At 42.6% G+C, this 24897-nt stretch overlaps 2 protein-coding genes across 10 annotated transcripts; one reads left to right on the forward strand and one right to left on the reverse strand.

Annotated features, from left to right (window-relative positions):
- The first annotated feature begins 219 nt into the window (after positions 1-219).
- Positions 220-15955, forward strand: nrip2 (nuclear receptor interacting protein 2). Its single transcript, XM_054764472.1, has 6 exons — positions 220-778; positions 7400-7660; positions 9913-9995; positions 10312-10403; positions 11929-11981; positions 12069-15955. Exons 1-6 carry the CDS (start codon positions 623-625, stop codon positions 12186-12188), a joined length of 765 nt encoding a protein of 254 aa, XP_054620447.1. The 5' UTR covers positions 220-622; the 3' UTR covers positions 12189-15955.
- itfg2 (integrin alpha FG-GAP repeat containing 2) lies at positions 5193-24770 on the reverse strand. Of its 9 annotated transcripts, none has more exons than XR_008567233.1 (14): positions 24424-24770; positions 23625-23711; positions 22809-22904; positions 22703-22744; positions 22463-22631; positions 22255-22394; positions 21498-21658; positions 21329-21423; positions 21211-21264; positions 20981-21072; positions 20780-20897; positions 18241-18414; positions 11171-16192; positions 5193-10417 (listed from the first exon to the last, which is right to left on the reverse strand). XR_008567233.1 is itself a non-coding variant. In XM_054764403.1 (13 exons), exons 1-13 carry the CDS (start codon positions 24517-24519, stop codon positions 16110-16112), a joined length of 1407 nt encoding a protein of 468 aa, XP_054620378.1. In that variant the 5' UTR covers positions 24520-24770; the 3' UTR covers positions 5193-16109. The 9 variants fall into 9 exon arrangements, 6 of the variants coding, with proteins under 6 accessions (XP_054620378.1, XP_054620425.1, XP_054620417.1 ...); XR_008567232.1 differs by having other exon boundaries at positions 5193-11055; XR_008567235.1 differs by adding an exon at positions 16234-16361 and having other exon boundaries at positions 5195-11458.
- Positions 24771-24897: the final 127 nt, after the last annotated feature.

Below are 24897 nucleotides of genomic sequence, written 5' to 3' on the forward strand. Positions count from 1 at the left end.
GAAGAATGATAGTGACATTTTTTTTTTATTCCGGAGGGGGGTGGAAATCGATGCATGCATCGCATTGATTGGCTCAGCCTGTGCCGGGTCACCATCCTAGTCATGTGGGGGGGGGGAGACACTGTGGGCTAATCAGCACCCAGGGGTGCAAGCATCTGTGGGTGTGGTGCATCTCTCTCTCTCACACACACACACACACACACAGCATGCTGTGGCTTTAAATACGCCGTGCAAGTGAGCAAACGTGCACTCTGCACGAGTGTGTGGCGTGAATAGGAGGGCTGAGGGAGGAGAGAAAGAGAAAGAGGAGGAGGATCCAGTGGGGGGGACGAAGGCAGGGATGTGAGCTCGCAAGGACAGATGGCACAGAGGGGAGGGGAAAACACTCCACTCGCCTGCCAGACAGTGTGAGACGCAGCCGACGCTCGACGACAGCTCCTAGGAGGATGCTCGGATCGACACCGTCACCTTCACCACCCAGGCGGGGAGCGTAAACTGGACGACAAATACATGAGGAGGCAAGCGGCGGAGCGGAATCTACCAGACGGCGGTCATCTTTGAGGGTCTCAATTGCTCCTCCTGCCTTTAGGTGTTTTTTCGGTGTGTGTGTGTTTAACAAACCATGAGCGAGGCCAAGAAAGGTGAGCTGGCCATCCGAGATAAAGCCATCCTGCACCAGCAGCGACGTCTCAAGCAGGCCACGCAGTTCACGCACAAGGACTCGGCTGACCTCCTGCCCCTGGACGGCCTCAAGAGGCTGGGGACGTCCAAAGACCTGGTGAGTGGCACACGGCAGCCCGTCAGTCACGTCAACTGTGAGGTCGCCGTCACACCTCATCAACCTGGCAACATGGGTGCTTCCCCATGCGTTCATCGAGTGGTACATTTGGACGCCACAAATAGACTTGGCGCCACCTGCTCGGGATGCTGCTAGGGATCAGCGTTGTCAACGTCGTCGGCATATTTACACATATTATATACATTTTGCCGCGAGTCGTCTAGTCTAATCACTTTTGCACCCCATAGTACATAACTGAGGTGCCTTCGGGGGCCACCGAACAAGTGCAAAATCTTAACGCTTAACAAACAACATGACCGATGAAACATCACGAAACATAAAGATGCAAAAATGACAGGCTTTCCAAACAGAGACTCGGACATGAAAGCAGGTATCGCTCTTCTCAACGAGCAACGGGTGCTGCTGTGGGCCCCTCCCAGCCCTCTGAAAGCAGTCCCAGGAGGCGCCGTCTTGTTTGTGACCTTCAAAAAACCCAACAAAAAGAAGCGACAGAAGGACATTCGTTTGTAGTTCTAAACATATTTGTTGGATTCCCTCACCCATCGCAAAGCACTCACAGGCGGCTCCGTCTTGTTTGCGACATTTAAAAAAAAAAAACACAAAAAGAAGCAACTGAAAGAAGTTGATTTGTAGTTCTAAACATATTTGTTGGTTGGGTCCCTCCCCCTTCTAAAAGCACTCACAGGCGGCTCCGTCTTGTTTGCGACATTAAAAAAAAAACGACAAAAAGAAGCAACAGAAAGAAGTTGATTTGTAGTTCTAAACATATTTGTTGGTTGGGTCCCTCCCCCTTCTAAAAGCCCTTACAGGCGGCTCTGTCTTGTTTGTGACATTTAAAATAACGACAAAAAGAAGGGACAGAAGAAAGTGAATTTGTCATTCTAAACATATTTGTTGTTTGGAGCACCTCCCCCATCTCGGAGCACTCACAGGCGGCTCCGTCTTGTTTGTGACATTCAAGAAACTGGTTCATTTGTAGTTTACATATTTGCTGTGCTTTTCATGTTTTGGTCCCCCAAAATGTTGTTCCTTATCCATGGAAATGCGTCATGGTTGATGCTAATTAGATGTCATTATGCCCCCCCGCCACCACCATAAATAGATTGCAGTCGTGTGGGAACCGTGTGAACCAGTGCGTGTACACAAACAACATTACCACAATAAACAGAAATACTAGTAACATAAATCCGGTGTCTCCTGGTACATTAGCACATTAGCATGACCTACAGAAAGTATGATTTCATTTTCTCTTTTCCCAGCAAGCCTATCGAGCCCAGCAGAGTATTTTAGCACGCTAGTATTGGGTTTTAGCCTCAAAACGCCGTCATCAGCAGCAGGATTCAACACCAATGTATTAAAAAATAACAAGTCTCGATGTGAATCCCTAAAACATCGTTAGCTTCAAGGGGCTTAACGCGCTTCGTCATCTATTAGCCGCCTGCGATTCCACATCCGTCCGAGCCTCTTGTGATAAAAAGCAATTATCTTTCCCGCCAAGATGGAATGAAGCCTGTCTCAGCAGCTATCAGGAAGTCTTTGAGTGGAAAATGTCATCACGTATGCCTCGTGTGCGCTCGCCGCGGTTAGCCTGCCTCATCGTTTAGGTGCTAAGTAGCGGCGAGGACTCGTTAAAGAGGAAGAAAGAGACGTCTGCAGGCATACCGAGTAGTCGGCAGGACGTCTAGCGAGCTGCTTTTAACATGCACACTCAGTTGGGCCCGTCTCCTGGCAAAACAGCACTTTTTGGAAGCCTCATGCATCCCAGGAGGGTACCTATAGGGGGCGGAGCTAGATGCAGGCCAGTGTGTTGATTGGTGGGCCGGAAGTCATCACTCACAGCTGCATGAGTGTAGCGTGCTAATGACGCTAATAGCAAACAGATAAAGGTCAGCCGCGCGAGACAGGACACAGCGGCGTTTCTCGTCCTCCACAGTGTGCAGCTCAGCGCGGTTACGCAACGGCCGGCTTGTTTTTGGTGCTTTTTAGCCCCGAGGAGGTGCTCCGATGGAGTTGTTGTGCGAGCGGGAAAAAGGGAAGCGCTGTCTCGAGAGGAGGTCACCAGGGAAGCGGAGCTACGCGAGGGATGCTTTACATAACACAACGCACTCCTCCGTGTGTGTGTGTGTGTGTGTGTGTGTGTGTGCGTGTGTGAAATGTAAAGGAATAAACGTGTGTGCTTGCAGAGCTCACATCAACATTTTTCACTCGTATTCTTTTTTCGTTAAAACGTATCGCTCCTGTTGTGGTATTTTCCTCACAACGTTAGCTTCTTGTATTTCTGCTATTGTTTACAGTATTGGCGGTTAGCACGCAGCTCACACAGTTAGCTAGTTTGGTAGCCATGAGCTCAACGGGAGCCAATGGGGACACAGAAGACAACGGGCGGTGCAGACAGAAGAGAGAGAACACAGAGATGCCGCTAAAGCACAGAAGTGCAACACCCAACTTCCCACAATGCAATCCTTCTTAAAGGGCCAAGCTCGGCCTGTAACAGCGTTCATACGCTGTAAAAAAAAAAGAAAAGAAAAGAAAAGCACTAAAACTGCACTAAAAAAATGAGCGAAACCAGTGAGTCCGCAAAAGGTGAACCACGGTGGAGCAAGGGAACACTGTACTGTCTTATGTTATGATAATAAACATATTTCATTTCATATTATATTATTATTGTTTTCATATTTTAATTCTATTAATTAAATAGAATTCTATATGTATATTTTATCAATACTTATCATTTGTTACATTTTTTTTGTAAATGTTATTGAAGAATATACAAAGGCTTTTAAATGACAGAAACCCATGATAATAAATACATTAAATATTATATTATGGATACATTTTTTAAAATGTAGATATATTTTTTATGCTATACTGAGGTGTGAAAAAGTCACACTTTCAGATCATCAAACAAATGTAAATATTAGCCAATGACAACACAACTCAACACAAAATGCACTTTTTAAATGAAACTTTTTATTATCCAAAGCTACATGGTCCTGTGTGAAAAAGTGATTGCCCCCTAAAGCTAATAAGTGGTTGGCCCCCCCTTAGCAGCAACAACTGCAATCAAGCGTTTGTGATAACTTGCAATGAGTCTCTTCCAGCGCTGGGGAGGAATTTAGCAGAATTGTTGTCATTCAGCCACATTGGAGGCTTTTCCTTTTTAAGGTCATGCCACAGCATCTCAATAGGATTCAGGTCAGGACTTGGACTAGACCACTCCAAAGTCTTCATCCATTCAGAGGTGGACTTGCTGGTGTGTTTTGGATCATTGTCCTGCTGCAGAACCCAAGTTGCTTTCAGCTTGAGGTCACCAACATTCTCCTTCAGCACAATTCATGCTTCCATTTATCACAGCAAGTCTTCCAGGTCCTGAAGACCATCACACTACCACCACCATATTTTACTGTTGTATGATATTCTTTTCTGAAATGTCAGATGTAATGGGACACACACCTTCCAAAAAGTTTAACTTTTTAAACTATTTTCCCAAAGGTCTTGGGGATCATCAAGATGTTTTCTGGTAAAATTGAGATGAGTCTTAATGTTGTTTTTGTTCAGCAGTGGTTTTGGTCTTGGAACTCTGCCATGCAGGCTGTTTTTGCCCAGCGTCTTTCTTATGGTGGAGTCATGAACTCTGACCTTAACTGAGGCAAGTGAGGCCTGCAGTTCTTTGGATGTTGTTGTGGGGTCTTTTGTGACCTCTCGGATGAGTCGTGGCTGCGCTCTTGGGGTCATTTTGGTTGGCCGGCCACTCCTGGGAAGGTTCACCACTGTTCCATGGTTTGGCCATTTGTGGATAATGGCTCTCACTGTGTTTAGCTGGAGTCCCAAAGCTTTAGAAATGGCTTTATAACCTTTTCACACTGACAGATCTCAATTCATCTCACCTAATAATAAAAAGTTTCATTGAAAAGCTGCATAATATTTACATTTGTTTGATGATCTGAAACATTTAAGTGTGACAAAGGAAACCCTTTTTCACACCACTGTAAATATAAAATAATTATGTTATATGAAATTTTCATCATTTATATATATTTGTTCAATGTAATTAAACAATATACAGCACAAAGCATTTATCAACATCACAATAAAGAAACACACTGTATTATTTGCAGTTCTATACAATGAAGGAATTCCATATCATTTCATTATATACAGTATACATATATATATACATATATGTATATATATACATATATGTATATTTTATAGATAGTTCATCATTTATATATTTTTATTTTCAACTCAAACAATATACAAAGCTTTTGTCAATAATATCTTAGAATTAAGACAAATATACAATGCAATTATTAATGAATTATGAATATCTCATTTATATATATATATATATATCTTTTTTTAATTATTAAATAAAATCCATCGAATTTTGAATGATTTTAAATGTACATATTTGTATTTTAAACAATATAATATACAAATATTACTTCTACCAAATCTAAAAAATGATCCATGTATAGATTTTGGTCAGTTTTCATCAAAAGTAAACAATCCACAAGGCTTGATTAAAATTACAAGTAAACAACGGAGCTGTAGAATTATTGAGTGAGATTTCAATAACGCTCGTTATTTCAAACAAGCAGACGCGTGAAAAGCGTCAGTCACCCATGAAGGAGGCGGTGGGCGGGATCAGTCATGTGATTGGTGGAAGCGGTTGAACGCAAGCCATGCATGAATTAGGTGTGTGCGTGTGCGTGCGTGTTTGGGGGGGAAGGCAGGAGGCTAAAAATAGTGTAGAAAAACAACACAAGCGGGAGGTTGAAGGCAGACTAAAGAGCGAGACAAGTTCCAAAGATAAACCGGTCCAAACCTGCTCAGGGGACACTCCATTAGGCCCACCCGCACAGCACTTTGCAGCCTTCCAGCGCCATGAAGACGCTGAAAGGTGAATAAATTGCAAAATAAACACACACACTTGCTAGATAACACACATTTAAGTGCACACTACAGGCTCCACTTCTTTCTCCCTCTCGGTCGATTAGAAGCTAATTGCATGCCAACGCGCTAATTACTCCACCGCGTCACTTTCCAGCCAGTCATGTGACCTTTCTAAACCAGCGCTTTGGCGCTCTGCTGACTTCCTGCCGCGGCCGAGCAGGAGGCTTCAAAACGACGCTGTGCCACGCAACCGTGCTGGCCGCCGGCTCGCTAACGTCATTTGCGGACAGAGAAGGCCCAGAGACGGCTGATATTCAATTGTGTAGATAAATTGGATTTGTGCCCATTTCTCTGCTTCCCCCGCAACACCACGAGAGAAGGGAAATAAAAGTAGAACGTTGATCGTAAACTCCTGCTTAAACTGTCACATGCTTTGTACGCAGAATGTTTGACCTGTGGCTAGCTAGCATGTGGCTAGCTTGCTACACAAGCGAGAATATCAACTATAACAAAAAGGCTAGCTTACTGTTGGCTAGCATTTGACTAGCTGGTACTTACAGTGTTTCCCACAGGACTGCAGTCTGGGGGGGTTATAATTGGTATAATTCAGCCATGAGGCATTCGTGGCGGTCCAAACGTACTGGTGGCAGGCTGCCAATGTGTGGGAAACACTGTTTTCATTTTTTTTTACTGAAAAAATAGTTTTATAAAATTAAAAATAATTAATTTGAATATGTATTTTATTATTTGAAATCATTTAAAAAAAATAAAACAAGTCATTTAAAGAGAAATGAAAAAAATTAAATCAAACAAACCCAAACTTGATAACAATTCTAAACTAAACTCAACTGAATACAAAAACCACTGTAATAGCAGCAGCTGCTGCCAGCTTGAAAATAAAATAGTGTTTTCAATGATTCATTATAATATCAATTAAAATTATTAATTATTTTTCACAATATCAAATAATAATTAGATATTATTTCTAATTATTATTATTCTATTCTAATAATGAGCAACATAATCAATAATAATTAATGTAATTATATTAATGATCTTACACAAAAAATAGTCATTAAAAATAAATCACATAACTAAAATCAAATAAAAATAATAAATTACAACAAAATAATGAACTTGATGACATTTTTAAATTTAATTAAATTGAATTGAAAAATACTAATAACTGTGTAACAGCAAACTGCTGTTTGTAGCTTTAAAAAAATAAAAGTAAAAAACAAAAAGCTGGTGTTTGGCACTGAGTGGGTGAGCAGTGCCTTTGTTGTTTAGCGATTAGCTTCCACGCCAGACATGAGAGGACATGAGAGGACATGAGAGGACATGAGTCCATCCGTCACGCTGCCTCTAGGGAGTCTTATTTATTTATGTCTGTCGCCATATTTCCTTCTGGCGCTGTGACACTTGCTCAGCGGTTCATGAAATCCGCCTCCTTTTCAGTCGCGCTCTGTTCAGGAATCGTGTAGCGCTACATTTTAGCATCCTCGAGCAAAACTGGGGATTTAAGGTAGCGTAAGTAGCCTAGCGGCTGATGACGTCAGCATGGCATAGATGGTAGACCTCCACCGAGGCCAACCATCTGCCTTGGTGGAGGTAAAGAGGAAAAAATGACATTAAAACGAGGAATGAAATCAACTAAATGAAATAAAAAATAAAAATGAATATTGTTGTCTTCCCCGCTAGCAACCTCACAGCATCGTCCAGCGGCGCCTCCTCGAGGGCAACATCACGCGGCTGCGAGGCGAGGCGCGTGACCCGGGCGCCCGAGTGCGCTCGCCGCTGGCCGACACCAAGGACGAGGACGAGGACGGGCGCGGCGACGGCGAGGAGAGGAGCGAGAGCACCGCCGACTCCTCCGCTGAGGAGAGGGAGGAGTCTCTGGAGGACGAGGAGGAGGCGGCCCCGCGCGCCAACGTGCTCACGGCGCTGCTCGTTCAGTGCAAGGTAGCCGAAAGACGTCTTTTGACCTTTCAGTCTAGCTCCGCCCCCTACTGGTGCACGCCGTACCGTTACGGAAGAATGAATACAGTAATTCATTTGTGGCGGCCTGCTCCGTCTTGTTTGTGTTTTGACACAAAAAGAAGCGACACAGGAACGTTCATTTGTCATTCTAAACATATTTGGGGTTTGGGCCCCTCCCATTTCTAAGCGCTCGCTCGTGGCTCCGTCTTGTTTGTGACATTAAGAAAACACACAAACAAAACAACAGAAGAAAGTTCACTTATAAACATATTTTTTGATTGGGCCCCACCGCCATCTCAAAGCTCTCACAGGGGGCTCCATCTTGTTTGTGACATTTTTAAAAAATGACAAAAAGGAGCAATAAAAGAAAGTTAACTTGCGCTTTTTAACACGTTTGTTGATAGGGTCCCTCCCCCATTTGAAAGCACTCACAGGCAGCTCCGACTTGCTTGTGACATTTAAAAAAAACAAAAACAATGAAAGTTCATTTGTAGTAGTTGTACAAATTTGTAGTATGGAAACATACATTTATTTTTTAAATGACAAAAAGAAGCAATGAAAGAAAGTTCATTTGTTGTTTTGTCGATAGGGCCCCTCCCCATCTCAAAGTACTCACAGCTGACTCTGTCTTGTTTGTGACGTTTTTTAAAAATGACAAAAGGGAACAACGAAACAATGTTAACGTGTAGTTTTTAAAATATTTGTTAAGAGGGCCCCTCCCCATCTCAAAACACCCCCATGCTGCCCCGTCTTGTTTGTGGCATTTATTTAAAAATGACAAAAATTAGTGATGGAAGGTTGATTTGTATTTCTAAACATACGGCATTTGTGGTTTGGGACCCTTCCCCATCTGAAAGCACCACAGATGGCTCAGTCTTGTTTGTGACATTTAAAAATAAAAATAACAAAAACAAGCGTGAAAAGAAGGTTCATTTATAGTTTTACCATATTTATGGTTTGGGGCCCTCCCAGACGGCTCAGTCTTGTTTTTGACATTGAAAAAACAACAAAAAGAAGCAAGTAAAGAAAGTTCATTTGTAGCACTTTGGGGCCCTTCCCCACCTCGAAGCGCTCACAGGCGGCTCCGTCTTCTTTGTGACATTTTTAAAAAATGACAAAAAGAAGTGACGGAAGAATGTTCATTTGTATTTCTAATTATATTTGTGGTTTGGGACCTTCCCCCATCTGAAAGCACTCACAGGCGTCTCAGTCTTGCTTGTGGAATAAAAAAATAAAATAAATAAAAAGGCCAAAAAGAACTGTCAGAAGTAAGTTCCTTTATAGTTCTAAACAAATGTGTGGTTTCATTTCAAAGCACTCACAGGCGGCTCCGTCTTGTTTGTGACATTAAAAGGAAAGTTCACTTGCAGTAGTCCTATCACGGATGTGCTTTGAGCATCTTAAAGATGACGTCTCGTGCTTGGAAAGAACAATAAGTGCGACTAATGACAGTTTTTATTCATCTGTCGTGTTTTTGTTTGCCGTAAAGGCTTCCAAATGTATTGTTGGCTCTTAGGAGGAAACACTAAAACACGTTCTTTTTGTTACTCTGGTTGCCATTTTCAATGTGACTCAGCAGCAACACAACAACATGACTAACCCCGGAGACAATGTCCGCCCATTAGCTCCCTTAATAAGTCAGCTATGCTAACTTTTCTGCTACGCTTCGCGTTTCCCCTTTTTGCACTTGGCTTGCTTCGACCGTCAAGTCTTCTAATGCAAAGTGGTCCTGCGCGGTTCCTCACCCAGCAGCTATTTTTAAACTCCAGCCAGAGAACAGAAAAGACAGAGGAGAGACAGCGAGCGAGAGAGCGAGTGGGGGGACTTTAGCGCAGCGGCGGGCGTGCTGGAGACAAAAGCAAGCGTTTGTGGTGTCGCTGATAAGCTGCTGCCTGCGGGGCCGTGAAAACAACGCTGCTATCCTTGACTCCCAGAAGGAGAATGTATTTCTAAAACCCGGACATACTTGAATGAGAAATCTATGATGGAGGAACGCTTTGTAAAAATGAAATGAAATCAAATAAAAAGCAGGCTTCGCTACACATCTTAAAACAAATCAGTCGGCTTCCTGGTTAATAGCTGACGTTGCAGCACAAACGAGTCAGCAGATATGACGGAAACATCCGTCACGTCCCCGCGCGTCAAACGTTAACTCCAGAAGGCACCGAGCTCGACACAAATGTCACCTTTGCATCCCCTGAACAACGTGCTGACGCCCAAATGCCCTCCTGCAGTGCTGCGGGACGGAAGTGAAGGCGTCGTTAAACACCAGCAGCCCGCACAACCACATCTCTGCTTCCTGCTGCCACAGGCTGGGGTAAGAACACACAACAACACGCCTCCTTGACCTTCTACCGTGGAAAAAAGCTAAGAAGCATACTGGCAATGACAACATTTTTATGCCCACATCGTTTGAGTTATTAGATGCTATTCCACTCCAGGCCTTTAGGTGGCAGTAATGTAGATGGAAAGAAATGAATAAAGCCACATTTCTTTCTTAGAAATAACACACTAAAGTGAATATGTGGGGTGGAAAGGTTGCCCTTTACGATGTTAAAGCTGACATACGTGACATACGTTGTATTTAATATGTGATTTCATCACTGATGTTTCCCTACCTGCCCCCCACTCAGCCTGCCCCCCAGTCCAGACTCCGGCAGCTCCGTCAGAGATGTGAAGCTCCAACTGGGCACCACGACGCTCCAATGCTCCGCTTTGGTCCAAGGTAGGAACACTCAGCTAGAAAATAAGCACCAACTCTTTTACTTGCTCCCTTTTTGCATGCATTATGGTAAAAGATGGGGAATAACAAGAACTTTATGCTCCGAAACGTGACTTCAAATTCATTTTGTCTACGGCCGGACCCTCGTCTCCAGAACTCTGGAGCGTTGTGTTGTTGTGGGGGGTGTTGGCTGGCATGCTACTACGTGCCAGCAGAAGCCTGGTCCGCATTGCCAGCAGTAAGTCCAGCCTGTTCCCTGGGAACGTTGGCCTCCTCAATTCTGGTCAGAATTTTTATGGTCAGAATTTTTATGCACAGCCGAGGCGTCGAGGGAGTCCAGTTCGGGGGCCTTAGGATCTGGTCTCTGCCACTCGCAGACGATGTGGTCCTGATGGCCTCATCGGGCTGTGGCCTTCAGCGTTTACTGGGACGGTTTGCATCTGAGTGTGAAGCTTCTGGGATGAGACTCCGCACCCCCGAAACCGAGGCCGTGGTTCTCAGCCGGAAAAGGGTGGATTGCTCCCCCAGGGTTGGGAATGAGGTCATGCCTCAGGGGGAGGAGTTCAAGTATCTCGGGGTCTTGTTCTCGAGTGAGGGAAGGTTGGAGCGTGAGGTCGACAGGCGGATCGGCGCAGCGTCTGCGGTAATGCGGTCGCTGTACCGGACCGTCGTGGTGAAGAGAGAACATGAGATTGAGCTTTGGGTCGCGACCGAAAGAACGAGATACAAGCGGCTGAAATGAGTTTCTTCCGTCGGCTGGCTGGACTCACCCTAAGAGATGGGCTCAGGAGCTTGATCATCCGTGAGAGAGTTGCTGCTCCTTCACATCGAGGAGAGCCAGTTGAGGTGGTTCGGGCATCTAGGATGCCTCCTGGACACCTCCTGGTGAGGTGTTCTGGGAATGCCCAGCCGGGAGGAGACCTCAGGGCAGACCTACGGCACGCTGGAGGGATCATGTCTCACAGCTGGCCTGGGAACGCCTTGGTGTCCTCCCCGTGGAGCTGCAGGAGGTGGACGGGGAGTCTGGACTTCCCTACTGAGACTGCTGCCCCCGCGACCTGGACCCGGATAAGCGGAAGAAAATGGAAGGATGGAATAAAAATAAATAAAATCAAATAAATTTCATGAACGAAGAATACAAAGAACAGAACAAGAACAAGAACATAACATTTTTTTGTGAGGGGCAATAAAAATATATAAAAAATCTAAATTAGAAATATTATGAGAATTACTGCAAATTCATGGTGAAGGTGAAAAAGTACTAAAAAAATAGTTCTAAGAATAAAGTAAATAAAGTAAATGTTAGGAAAATAATGTTGCACTTTACAAGAATAACATGCAAAATCTATATTATAAATATTCTGAGATCGAGTACATTTTCAATAATGAAAGAATATCATGAGAATAACTGCACATTTCCCAGAACTAAATCTTATGTGGCTAAGAGGAAAAAAAGGGAAACATTCTGAGACTAAAGTAAAAAAATGCTAAAAATGAAGTGCACTGTCTTTCTTTTCCTCTCTCTCAGATGACGAGACATTCGAGCTGAGCCTGGGTCTGCAAACTCTGCTGCAACTCCAAGTAAGCAAACAAGGACAAATGTGCTTCCTGCTGTGTTCCGCAATGGATGCTTTTCAAAAACTAAGCCACTTCCTGCCCTTTGCTCAGTGCTGCTTGGACCTGAACAGCCGGGTTCTGAAGCTCGGGGGCGACGGCGGCGGTGAGGAGCTGCCCTTCCTGAGCCTTGCTGACGACTCCCCGTCCAAAAAACACAACCAGAACCTGTGAGCACCCCCCCTGGCCCGGCAAACACGTGGATGCATTCCAGAACCCCAGTGAGCATTTAGCACTGCTGCTGTCACGTTTACGTATGTGTCAAAGAGTCTGATTGGACCAGAACGTCCGTTTCAAACAAGATGAGGCCGGAGTTTCCTTGAGCATCCTTGCAGAAGCCTAGCTAGCCTTAGGCTACGCTAAGCTAACACCCTTCATTTCCTGAATGGAGTTAGCACACAGGTTCATGCGTCCCCTCTTTCTACCTCCTCCACAAACAACCACTCACGAATTTGAAAACGCAATTAGCGGCTCCTTAGCGCCCACTTTTTAGCCATCGAGAGGGCGACGGTGTCCTCGTCAGACATCCCCCCCCCCCCAAGATAAACAGCCAGTCAGACATTTGAAACATGACAACATTCCATGTGCATGACTTTGTGGAGTAAGTCTGCATGTTTGTGTACTCGTCTGACAGCCTGAACCTCGGGAGAGTGTGGCAGTGTGTGCGCGCGTGTGTGTGTGTGTGCGTGTGCGTGTGTGTGTGTGTGTCCAAGCTGCCTTCCCGCGCCGCCTTTCTATCTCAAATCTTCAAGCTTTGCTTCTTTCTTTTTTTTTTCCCTGGCGAGACGAAATACTTTGTGAATTTATCGCCTACATTTGCCGGTTTAATCGTGGACGCCACCTGCCTTTCCTCGTGGGCACGGGCGCTTCCTGCCAACCAGATGTCCATGTAATGACCACATCACGCCAACAGGGGGCAGCACAGCGGGAGGAACTTTCAAACGGCTGAAATGATTTTTAAAAATTTGGGTTGAAGGACATTTCTGCAGCTGATTTTTGTTGTGTGTTGCCAATGAGGGTAGCGTGTACAAAATGATTAATACATAAATCATACTATTTATTAATCAATAAATAATACATCTGTGTGCCAACATTTAATAAATAAAGCAAAATAAATTGGTAATTAAAATATTTATTAAAATTCTATATTTGAATCAAAAAAGTGAAATAATTCTAATTTCCTGCTCACTTTTCCTAAATAGTGAATGGCAAATATGATGTTAAACTTATTTATATTTAATGCACAACCAATTCACAGTATATACTACACAACTTTTTCAATTATTTCACGTTTTATTTGAACTAAAAAAATCCAAAAATCCTTTAACAAATGATATTTTGAGGTCATCATTACCATCTATCTACGTGTGCCAACATTAAATAAATAAAGCAAAAAGGTATGATTTTCACATACATATACTTGTATTACAAGTGGAAATATATTACACTGAAGTAAAATCATTCATCCAGTTTCCTGTGATATTTCCCTAAATCGTGAATCGGAAATAGGATGTGAAACTAATTCATGTTTAATGCTTGACCAATTTATACGTCACACAACTTTTTCATTAGTTCGAGTTTTGTTTTAACCAAGTGCACAAACATTCTTGATTAAAAAAAATGTGATTAAAAAAAAAACATATTTAATGCACGACGGAGTATTTGGGCCATATTGAAAATAAAATCGGAAATTTACGAGACAAAGAGCGGTAATATTACCTTAGCTCAAGCCTAAAGGTCACAAAAGTCCCCCCGTTTCGTAGCGGTCTCAAAACTCGTAATATTACGAGAATAAAGTCCTACTTTACAAGAAAGCAAATAGTAACTACTGTATATGTGAGCCTTGGCCTTGTGCATGTGGAGGGGGCGGGGTAAGGAAGGCGGAAGTGAGAAGGGCTAGCCATGCTAATCTAAATGCTAAATGCTCAACTGCTCTGTTTTGCTGCCACGTCATAAATAAAAGCTAGCCTGAAGCAGGAGGAAGAGCTGTGCTCTATTTTCCCTCTCAAACGTACGACACCATCACACCTCATAGCAACACTTCATTCTCGGAATATTTGGACTTTTTGTCTTGTAAATTTGGACTTTATTGTCCTAATATTTTAACTTTGTTCTCATAAATTTATGACTTTTTTCCCCGAAAATGTATGACCTTATTCTCGTAAATTTACAACTTAATTCTCTTTTTTGTGTGTCCTAAATTTATGACGTTTTTCTCGTAAATTTACGACTTTTGTTTTTTACTTGTGAATTTTCAACTTTTTTTCTCCTGAATTTTCCATTTTTTTCTTTTGCTCATATATTGACGACTTTATTCTCGCAATATTATGAATATTTTCTCGGAAATGTACGACTTTTTTCTCGTGAATTGACAGCTATTCTTGTAAATTTACGACTTTATTCTCATAATATTACAAGTTTTTGTGTCCTAAATGTACAACGTTTTTCTCGTAAATGTACAACTTTATTCTCCTAAATTCAGGGCTTTTTTCCCAGAAATGTATGACTTTATTCTTCTACATTTACAACTTTTTTTCTCCTGAATTTATGACTTTATAAATGTACAACTTTATTCTCGTAATTATAGTTTCTTGTAAATGTACGATTTTATTCTTATAAATTTACGACCTTATTCTTGTAATATTGCAAGTTTGTTGTCTCAAAAAGTTACGACTTTTTCTCGTAAATGTATGACTTTATTCTCCTAAATTTATGACATTTTTTCTCGTAAATGTACTATTTTTTTCTCATAAATGTACGACTTTATTCTCGTAATATTACAAATATTTTCTTGTTCTTGCTTTTTTCTTGTGAATTGACAACTATTCTTGTAAATTTAGTTTTTGTGTCCTAAAATTTATGACCTTTTTCTTGTAAATTTATAACTTTTTTTCTCATGAATTTTCGACTTTATTCTTCTAAATTTACAACTTTTTTCTTGTAAATTTACGATTTTATTCTTCTAAATTTACAACTTTATTCTCATATATTTACAACTTTATTCTCGTAAATGTACGACTTTATTCTTGTAATATCCCAAATACTTTCTCGTGAATTGACAACTATTCTTGTAAATTTACGGCTTTATTCTCGTAATATTACGAGTTTTTGTCTCATAAATGTGTGACTTTTTTCTCGTAATATTACAACTTTTTTTCCTCAAAATGTACAAATTTTGTGTCGTAAATGTGTGACTTTCTTGTGAATTTCCGACTTTATTCTCTTAAATTTAAGCCTTTGTTCTAAAAAATGTACAGATTTTTTTCTCGTAAATTTCCGACTTTATTCTTCTAAATTTACGAATTTATTCTCATAATATTAACGAGTTTGTCTCGTATAAATGTATGACTTTTTTTCGTAAATGTATTAACTTTTTTCTCTTAAATTTACGACTTTATTCTCATAAATGTACGACTTTTTGTCATAAATTTGCGACATTATGCTTGTAAATTCACAACCTTATTCTGGGAATATTGCTAATTAAAATTAAATTAAAAGTAAATTTATGGAGATTTATTGAGAAATGTCAGTAAATCTCAGATTTGTATGTATTTTTTTCCAATGTAATAATACTCCGTCGTATTTCACTGATTGAATTTCGGCACAAACAAACAGATTTGCTCGCCTGTGGAAAAACAATGGCCGCCACCAATTGAAGACCCTCTGGTGCCTCCTGTGGTGCAAAGTGGCATTACAAGAGAAGTGATTCTCCTCTTAGAAATGAATTTTAGCGTGAAATGACTTTTCTTAAGCTGCCGTGTCACATCTGTGCTTTTGTAGAACATCTGATTAGTATTGTTTTTTGTTTTTGGTCCATTTGGCCGCTACTTTCCCTGCCAGCATCATCAACACAGAGGTCTAGTTTGTCCTTTTTTTGCTGTTTCTCTTTCTCTGAGCAGTATTTTCTGTCTACTAAATAAAAGATATGTATTCTGGCTAAAGCCGTGTCTTCAGTGTGTCTTATCTGTGCACCAGCGGACGTCACGAGGCAGGAGGCCAGAGATGAGCTCAACGTGATGACTAAAAACCTCCAAGTGCGGCCTTCCGTGTTACCAAATCGTGTCAGGATGTGCTGCACTTTTTCCATTCAGGCTGTCAGGTGTTGCTTCTTCGTGCTCGCGAAGAGGAACCCCCCCCCCCGCCTCCTCCTTTGCCACATCCTGTTAGCGAGATGACACCTGCAGGAAAGACACTTTTGTTTAAAACCACACACGCTCACCAAAAACAGCTTTTTGCTTCCAATGTGCAGCACAGCGAAGGTCTGGTAGGGGCCGCCGCGAGCGCTTAAGCCATTCACACGCTTGTAATCCAACGGGGAAAAGTGGTGATGTTCATGACAATATCATCCTATCATGAGGGAAAGATAACTATTCTAAACAGTGAATATTCACACATTTTAAATATGAAATCTTTTTGTTTCAAGCTGTAATATGAAAAACAAACAAAACAAAATAAAGTTGACATTTTTGGAAAACGAGGTTGCCGAAAAAGTTACAATATTTTGGGAATAAAGTGAAAATATTCCGAGAAGAACATTTACAAGAAGAAAGTTGAAATAGTTGGGGAAAAAAACAAACGGCAACAGCAGTTGAAGGTTTTCCACAATTTTACAAGAATGAAGTCAAAATATTAAGAAAAAGGTTGCAATTTTACAAGAATAAACTCAAAAATAACATCATTTTCGAAGCGTACAGTTGAAACATTAAAAATATGCTTGTTTTTTTTTTTAAAGTCATAATATTATGAGAAAGGTTTTTGCCCAGTGTCCTTCTTCTGGTGGAGTCATGAACACTGACCTTAACTGACCTTAACTGAGGCAAGGGAGGCCTGCAGTTCTTTGGATGTTGTCGTGGGGTCTTTTGTGACCTCTTGGGGTCATTTTGGTTGGCCGGCCACTCCTGGGAAGGTTCACCACTGTTCCATGCTTTGGCCATTTGTGGATAATGGCTCTCACTGTGGTTGGCTGGAGTCCCAAAACTTTAGAACCTTTTCCACACTGATTGATCTCAATTAATCTTGTAGGTTTGGATTCTTTTTCTCCCTTAGTAATAAAAAGTGTCATTTAAAAACTGCATTTTGTGTTAAGTTGTGTTGTCGTTGACTAATATTTACATTTGTCTGATGATCTGAAACATTTAAGTGCGATAAACGTGCAGAAAATAAATCAGGAAGGGGGCAAACACTTTTTCCCACCACTGTAGGTTATTCCACAATATCAAAGTGGCAAAGCTGCATCTTTCATTTGTCCCTATGTGGCCCTCGCTAGAGGGACCAAGTTTGGACACCCCTGCTGTACCGTGTGGCAGTTTTCTATGTCGTTTGCTTGACATGACGGACGCATTATTAGCCGCAGCGCCTGTGAGCGGTGCAGCTGCCTGTCAGTGCACATCGCATCAGAGACGCATCATGGCGGCTACTGGCTTATGTAACGACAGTACGCTAGTACAGCTACTGCTACTGTGTGGATTCTACCTGAATGGCACGCAGTATTAGCGACCATCCAGTCCTGTTTTCCCTCAAAGCTGTTAGCGAGCGCCAAGATGCGGAGGGGAGGACGTGTGGCCGCCTGTCTGACGGTGGGGTGGACATGACATGACAAGGGTCCTGAAATGGTCTTTGATATGGTTTTATTTTGCTTGCATATTTGTGGACTAATGACTTGAGTGAATGGTGTTGGCTAGGGAGTGTCTCACACACACATCATCTATATTGCATGAGGTGTCAACATGGCGGTGACAGGATCCTCCCATTGGGAGCGCCAGGAGGACGAAGAGGAGGGGCGGCAGCGTGATGGAAGAGCCCCTTCCAGCGGCTCGGCGCCGGCTCTCACAAAGGGGAGGCGTCGGCGTAGAGTACGTCCTCCAGCAGAGCTCTGACGCCCGCCGGGTCAGCGCCACCTGCAGGGAGCGGGAGGAGGGCGACACAGTCAGCGTGGCCTCTGAGGATCCGCTTCTGCCGGTGCTCCTCCGTTGTCACGGCGGCGCCCCCTCGAGGCAAAGATGGCCTTGTGAGAGCGGAGTGGCGGTGTGGGGCGGGCGTTTACGCCACGGGGTTGAAGGTTAACGCGAGAGTATGGAATACAGTATTTTTAAGAGTTATGACATCCCTATGACACCACTTATGAATAAACATTTGACATCAATATTGATAACAGCATAATACAGGAAATTCACATTGGGGAGCATTTTACATTTAAATGGAGAGGGGGAAGCCGTTTAACACTCACCCATTCCCAGCGTCTGCAGGTGACCTTTGAACTCTGGCCTCTGGTCCAGCACGCGCAGCAGGCTGGTGGACTCCATGCGCTCCAGCTCCACCTTCCAGTAGATGTAGATCTTGTGGTTGAAGCTGACGTAGACCAGACACGGGCTGTTCTTGCCCTCCTTGCACGTGTACTGACCTGCACGATGTGTGCGTGCACACACACACTTGAATACAATTTGAATAAACTCAAATATATGTAATGCATTTATTGATTACTTCCGACAAGCGCAGTGCAAACGTTAGCATACTAGGTATTAGCATGCTAACATTATCATAGCAGCATTTGTAGCTATTTTCATAGTGTGACACATATACAGTATACCCACTTAGCACTATTATACTAGCATGTTAACATGCTAACATTAGCATAGTATCAATTTTAGCCTTTTTCCATAGGTAGACCATTATATAAACACTTAACACTATCATGCTAGGTGTCAGCATGCTAACATTAGCATAACAGCATTTTACGCAATTTTCATGAATATGAGCTTCAGCAGATGATTAGCTCCATCATTCTAGGTGTTAGCATGCTAAAGTTAGCATGTTAGCATTCATCAAGTCATTCAAGCCCTCATTTCACGTTTCAGCACAATTCAACAGACTACATGCTGTATTTCAACATTCATTCTACTACACTTCCGTTTTCCAATTCTTCCTACACATTTGTACCTTCATTCAACAAATTTAAGACATTCATGCTCCATTCAAACATTCATGCACTTCAACAGCATTTCAGTACAGCTTCAGCTCATCTTCCAAACTATTCCTACAGTCGTTCTACATTTCATTAGTCAACCATTTCTTCAGCATTTCACTTCAGGCATTCACACATTCTCTAGTTATGAATCCAGTTGCTCATGGTATCTTTTCATGGGCAAGGAATCTCAATAAGTAGATCATTTTAAACTATGGCGCTTGACTGCTTTTCTACTTCTCGATATCATAGGTTTATTTGTATGATATGTGTATTTATTAATCATTTTCCTAATGGCTTAATTTATGATTCTTTTTCTATTAGGTTTATTTGATTTATGATCATTGATGTCATCAGTTAATATAGGATGATCTAAAATATATACTGTATCTATGAAGTCCATTTTTATGCATATATATGCTTTCTTTATTTTCATCGAAGTGATTTATTATTATATATTAATAGCTTTATCCATCATTCGTCTTATGGCTTTCTTCGTCATGAGTCTAATAGCTATTTTTATCTAATGCATTTATTAATATTACATGTCTGTACTACTGTATTATTTATCATTATCCTATTTATTATTTACACAGTTATTTCTAATAATTTGATAACTAATAGGTTTATTTATTACAAATTGTGTTTTAGATTCATGTACAGTATTATATATCTAAGGAGTTCATCATTATTTCTATACATTTTTATGAAAGTTATTTGTTATTGTTTCATATCAAAGGTTCATTATTGCATATCTAAACGGTTTAACGATGTTTATTTCCATCGATATAGTATTTATTTGTATTTATCCTTTAGGCTTATTTATTATTTACCCAATACGATTACTTAGGACTATATTATATATAATATAAACGTATTAAACATTATATTACATACCGTATGTCATAAGTTTCTTTATTATTATATATCAATTTCTTTAAATTAATAAGATATCTCAAACAGGTTTATTACGACTGTATAGCTAATATATTTCATATTATATATCAAATGGGTTTATTTGGCATTATATGTAACATAATCATTTAATATGACATATCTAATAGGTTTATCTGATAGACGGTTAATATATACCGTATCTAAGAAGCATATTTATTAGTATTTTTATAAGAGTTATTCATATCTAATAGCTTTGTTTATTATTGGTCAAACAGCTTTATTGTTCTTAATCTAATAGCTATTTTTAATGAATACATGTATTTATTATTATACATCGAATACATTTATTTATATTATTATATAAAATGTTTATTTTTTATATAAATGTTTTATTTATTATTGTAAATCTAATACGTTTTTGTGATGATTTATTTTTCTTGCCTCATGAGTTTTCTAATAGTTTTATTTATCAAATATATTCATTTAATATAGTTTTTAAACTAATATTATATATCCAACAGGTTTCTTATTATTGTATTGCTAATATATCCATGTAATATTATATAGCTAATAGTTTGTTATTATTGTATTGCTGATATACTGATTTAATATTATATAGCTAATAGGTTTATTTATGATATGTTCAAGTCGTATTACACATCCAACAGATGTACTTATTATGATTGATCTAATAGATTATTTCCATATCTACTGGGTTTGTTTATGATCATGTATTGTCTAAAAGGTTGCAAACAGAAGTTCTCTACTGCCACCTGCTGGCCCGCAGTGAGCTGTGCACGTTAAAGACATTTTGGACGTGTGCGTGTCCTCCCTCGTTAACAATAAGAAAAGATCAGGGCCTCCTCTGGTGACAACAAAATGGAGGCCGTGCTGCGAGCGTCCTCACCCGCACAGAAGGCGTTGACGTTCTCGTCAAACTGGAAGCGCACCACGGTGCGGTTGTGGTCGATGATGTAGGTCTGGCCGTCCCAGGCGCACGCCACCACCTCCTCCCGGCCGTCCCGCTGGAAAAAAAGCCAACAAAAAACACCCCCCGCGCTTAGAAAAAGGCGTCCTGACGAGTAAACGTGGCGTTGTTCATGCCGACCGTGACGTCCAGCTTCTGCAGGGCGAAGAGTTGATGATCCACCTGCACCGACCACAGCAGCTGCTCAGAGCTGTCCATCAGCTTCAGGGTTCCTGCGGCACACAGTCACATGCGGTCATGGCAGTAATGTACAATGATGCTTCTTGTGGCCTCTCAGGGTCTTTTCAAATTCATCCCCCGGGATCTGTCAGGTGGCCATGGCGGCTAAACACGACGACGCTACAACTTACCATCCAAAGTGCAGAGCGCAAAGAGGCCACATTTGGAAGACTCCTCCTTGGAGCCTGTGGGGAAAGGACAACGTGATGCTAGCTGAATTTTTAAACGGCTTCCGCTGGCGTTTGGCACCTTTGCTGATGCTTCCGATGAGGTGCGTTGACACGTTCTTGTTGTGGATCCGCCCGGTGGTCAGATGGAGAACTACATCTCGGGAAGGCCCCTCACTTTGAGAAGGAAACAAATAAATCGGCATTTCGTGGCACGCAACGCTTCTCAGCGATTGCCGATGTTTGCTTACCTCCCGGGCGTGGCCGGCGCGTCATCCTCGTCGCCGCCGCCGCTGTGGGGGGAGTCTTGTTGCGTCCAGGAGCACTGCAGGATGGCGTAGCCGCAGCCCGGCTGGGACACCATCAACTCCGGCAGGCCCTCGGGACCTGGGTTCACGGAGAGGCTGTCCACCTGGCAGGTAGGTAGGTAGGTAGGTAGGTAGGTAGGTGGGTGGGTAGGTGGGTGGGTAGGTAGGTAGGTAGCTAGGTAGATGGGTAGGTAGGTGGGTGGGTAGGTAGGTGGGTGTGTAGGTAGGTGGGTAGGTAGGTAGGTGGGTATGTAGGTGGGTAGGTAGGTAGGTGGGTATGTAGGTGGGTAGGTAGGTAGGTGGGTAGGTAAGTGGGAAGGAAGGAAGAAAGGTAGGTGGATGGGTAGGTAGGTAGGTGGGTATGTAGGTGGGTAGGTAGGTAGGTAGGTGGGTGGGTAGGTGGGTATGTAGGTGGATATGTAGGTGGGTAGGTAGGTAGGTATGTAGATGGGTAGGTAGGTAGGTGAGTAGGTAGGTAGGTGGGTATGTAGGTAGGTAGGTAGGTAGGTAGGTGGGTGGGTAGGTGGGTATGTAGGTGGATATGTAGGTGGGTAGGTAGGTAGGTATGTAGGTGGGTAGGTAGGTAGGTGGGTAGGTAGGTAGGTGGGTATGTAGGTAGGTGGGTATGTAGGTAGGTAGGTAGGTGGGTGGGTACAGTAGGTTCCCACACTGTTGGAAGGATATTCCATCAAAGTCCAACCTGTCCCTCCAGAAGCCATTTCTTCAGAAGGACCAGCTGACCGGACCCCACGTCAGAACCATCCGAGGGCTCCTCCCATCGGAACGCCCGCACCACCCGGTCGGTGTAGCCCACCACCAGCTCGCTGCGGCCGTCGCCGTCTGCCGAGAAAAACCCTCCGTCATCAAACAGAACCGCAAGCGGACTGACCGTGTGAAGCTTTCAGCACCGATGTCGCTGATGAGGATGACTTTGGTGTTGGCCGGGATGTGCTGCGTGAAGCAGGGCTTCTGCTCGTCCGCGGAGAGAGCGTCGTGCTGACTGGACGAATCCGCTTTGCTGGCGGTCAGGTCAAAGAGGTGGAACCAGCCCTCCGCGCCCACGGCCACCACAAAGTTCTGACGGGATGGGACGGGTAGCTTGTGGTTGGACACGCTGTAGTTTTTAATTGATGTCGTCTAAGACGTACCTTCCCCTTGTTGCACACGTCTCCGACTGCCACGCACGTCAGCTGGGAGTACAAAGAACGAGGACCGTGACTTATCGTCCCAAGACGTTGCGGCGCACCTACCTACCATGCCCACGCAGCTCCTTGTGATCCACGCCTTGGAGTCGTCATTCTTGTACACGTGCAGCTTTCCGCCGGTGTCGCCCACCACCAGCTCATTAAACTGCAGAAGAAAACAGGTTAAAAATAAATGTACGCTTTTTAGTTATTACTAGCTTGTGTTTTTGTCTCATTGCTGCTTGCGCGTTTTCCCCTCTCGGACACGTTGTCGCCCATCACTGGTCGATACAGTACAATGCAAGTATGCCCCCTAGTGGCTATTATAGAGATGTGCGAGTATTGAAGGGGTTGTTCAAAACTCAGTTTCACTGGGTAGGGATTCACGGGTACTCGTCTCTGTTAACTCGTCCACTCACTCACACCTGCTACCGCTAGCTAAATTAAAAAAGGTAGTCAGATAGTCGGTCAGGGTATGACTAAATGCTGGACAAGTCGGGGGAGGCCACGGAATTTTATGCGCATGCGCTCTGCGATCGGTGAGTCCGTTTAATCCACCAAACTCTATACTACTGGAAGGGGCGTCCCTTCTGACCGCATGAAGCCATTGGTGGGCCATCTTGCTTCACCCAAAAAAGCACGCATACATGTATCTTCATTCACTACATTTATTATGGTTCGCTACAAAAATGAACACGAATTTACAAAAATTCAATTGAAACAGAATAAATTTATTAGACCCAAATCTCAAAACTTCCCTCCAGTTTAAGTTTTTTTCCTACCTCTATGGTGTGAAATTACAATGCATAACAAGTCAATTTCAGTGTTCACAAGGTATTTGTTATGATAAGGATCTACGTAGTATCAAAGTTAAATGCTGGCATACCTTTAGAAGATGATCAGGAAAGTCAAATATTGTTGGAACTGCATTTTGTCCTGATCTAACAGTCTGACCGGTCCTGTCGAAGTTCTCCTTGGTGAAATGAGTACAACAGAGTTGTGATCTGGCTGCAGGAATCCACCTGTCTCTCCGCATATTTACTACCATTGCTTTAGAAGTTGAGCATTGCAGTGTGGAAATCCAAAGGAGAATAAGGGCTCATTTACAACTACTTAGACGAAAAGATGCTTACAGGTTTAAAGTATCTATTTTATTAACTATTTTTATTATTTATAAGCATTTCCCTACTGTGAAATGTAAGTCCCTTCTCGCGATTTTCACGAGTATCACGATTTGTGCAATTAATAGCAGCACAAGACGGCATCTCGAACTCCTCTTAGTTCTGAGTCTTTCTTGTTTTTGTCGGTGAAACAACATGGCGACTTCTATACTTCCGGTGGCTTCAAGCCTCCAATGCGCAGCAAGCGATCGGGGCCATTCCAGTTATAGAGTTCAGTGGTTTAATGAAGTCCCCGATTCACGCGGGTTTCTGTGCATGCGCTCTGAGACAAGTTATTCGAGTGCATCGAGTACTCGATTCAGTTCAAGTGAGAGACTCATAAGAACTCGAGTCAGCAAAAGGAATCGAGTTTCCGGCGTGGGCTTGACAGACAAACTTGACAAGATTGGATGCTCGGTTGGTAGCATTTATTGTCGAAACAGGCCATTAAAATCAAAATATGTGTCAATAAACAACAATTAAACATTAATTCTTGATAGAGGAGACAAGGGAAGGGGCACTTACCGTGTCGTTGTCAGCGTCACCCAAGCAAATAGCGTGAGGAAAGAGCGTTCCCGTAAAGTCCAAACTGACACGTTGTACGTAATTCAAGGACCTCATAATGTCTGGAATTCAGCCTAAAGACACATCTAACGTCAAGATGGAATGGATGGAGCTTACATAGAGCTAGCACGTCAGTCGTTAGCTCGGCGCCATTTTAAAGCCCCCCGCGTGCTCACGGAGAAAAAAAAAGGCAAAGTTAAATACTTTCGCGGCTTGCTTGCTAAGTTTGCTAACTGCTGCCGTAGCACACGGGGTTCCCGAGTAAACAAAAGCACATGACCAGAACAAGTAAGGAAGCTCAGAGGAGGCAAAAAGGTCGAATCCGACTATGCTTTTTTGCAGTAAATAATCTTGTTGTCCATTAGAGGGCACTGTCTGTTTATACTTTTCAAACTGAGCTACAACGAGAAGACTTGTTGGCCCAGAATCTACTGT

This window comes from Dunckerocampus dactyliophorus, chromosome 2 (assembly GCF_027744805.1).
Source record: "Dunckerocampus dactyliophorus isolate RoL2022-P2 chromosome 2, RoL_Ddac_1.1, whole genome shotgun sequence".
NCBI lineage: Eukaryota > Metazoa > Chordata > Actinopteri > Syngnathiformes > Syngnathidae > Dunckerocampus > Dunckerocampus dactyliophorus.

Bases quoted from the DNA above. Each gene is read 5' to 3' on its own strand.
- nrip2 (XM_054764472.1), top strand. From the start codon at position 623: ATGAGCGAGGCCAAGAAAGGTGAGCTGGCCATCCGAGATAAAGCCATC. The intron at 10,404-11,928 runs GTAGGAACACTC...CCTCTCTCTCAG, and splicing joins ATGCTCCGCTTTGGTCCAAG to ATGACGAGACATTCGAGCTG. The intron at 11,982-12,068 runs GTAAGCAAACAA...CCCTTTGCTCAG, and splicing joins AAACTCTGCTGCAACTCCAA to TGCTGCTTGGACCTGAACAG.
- itfg2 (XM_054764403.1), bottom strand. From the start codon at position 24,519: ATGAGGTCCTTGAATTACGTACAACGTGTCAGTTTGGACTTTACGGGA. The intron at 22,905-23,624 runs GTATGCCAGCAT...TTTCTTCTGCAG, and splicing joins TTCCTGATCATCTTCTAAAG to TTTAATGAGCTGGTGGTGGG. The intron at 20,898-20,980 runs GTCGGCATGAAC...CTTTTTTTCCAG, and splicing joins TGCAGAAGCTGGACGTCACG to CGGGACGGCCGGGAGGAGGT.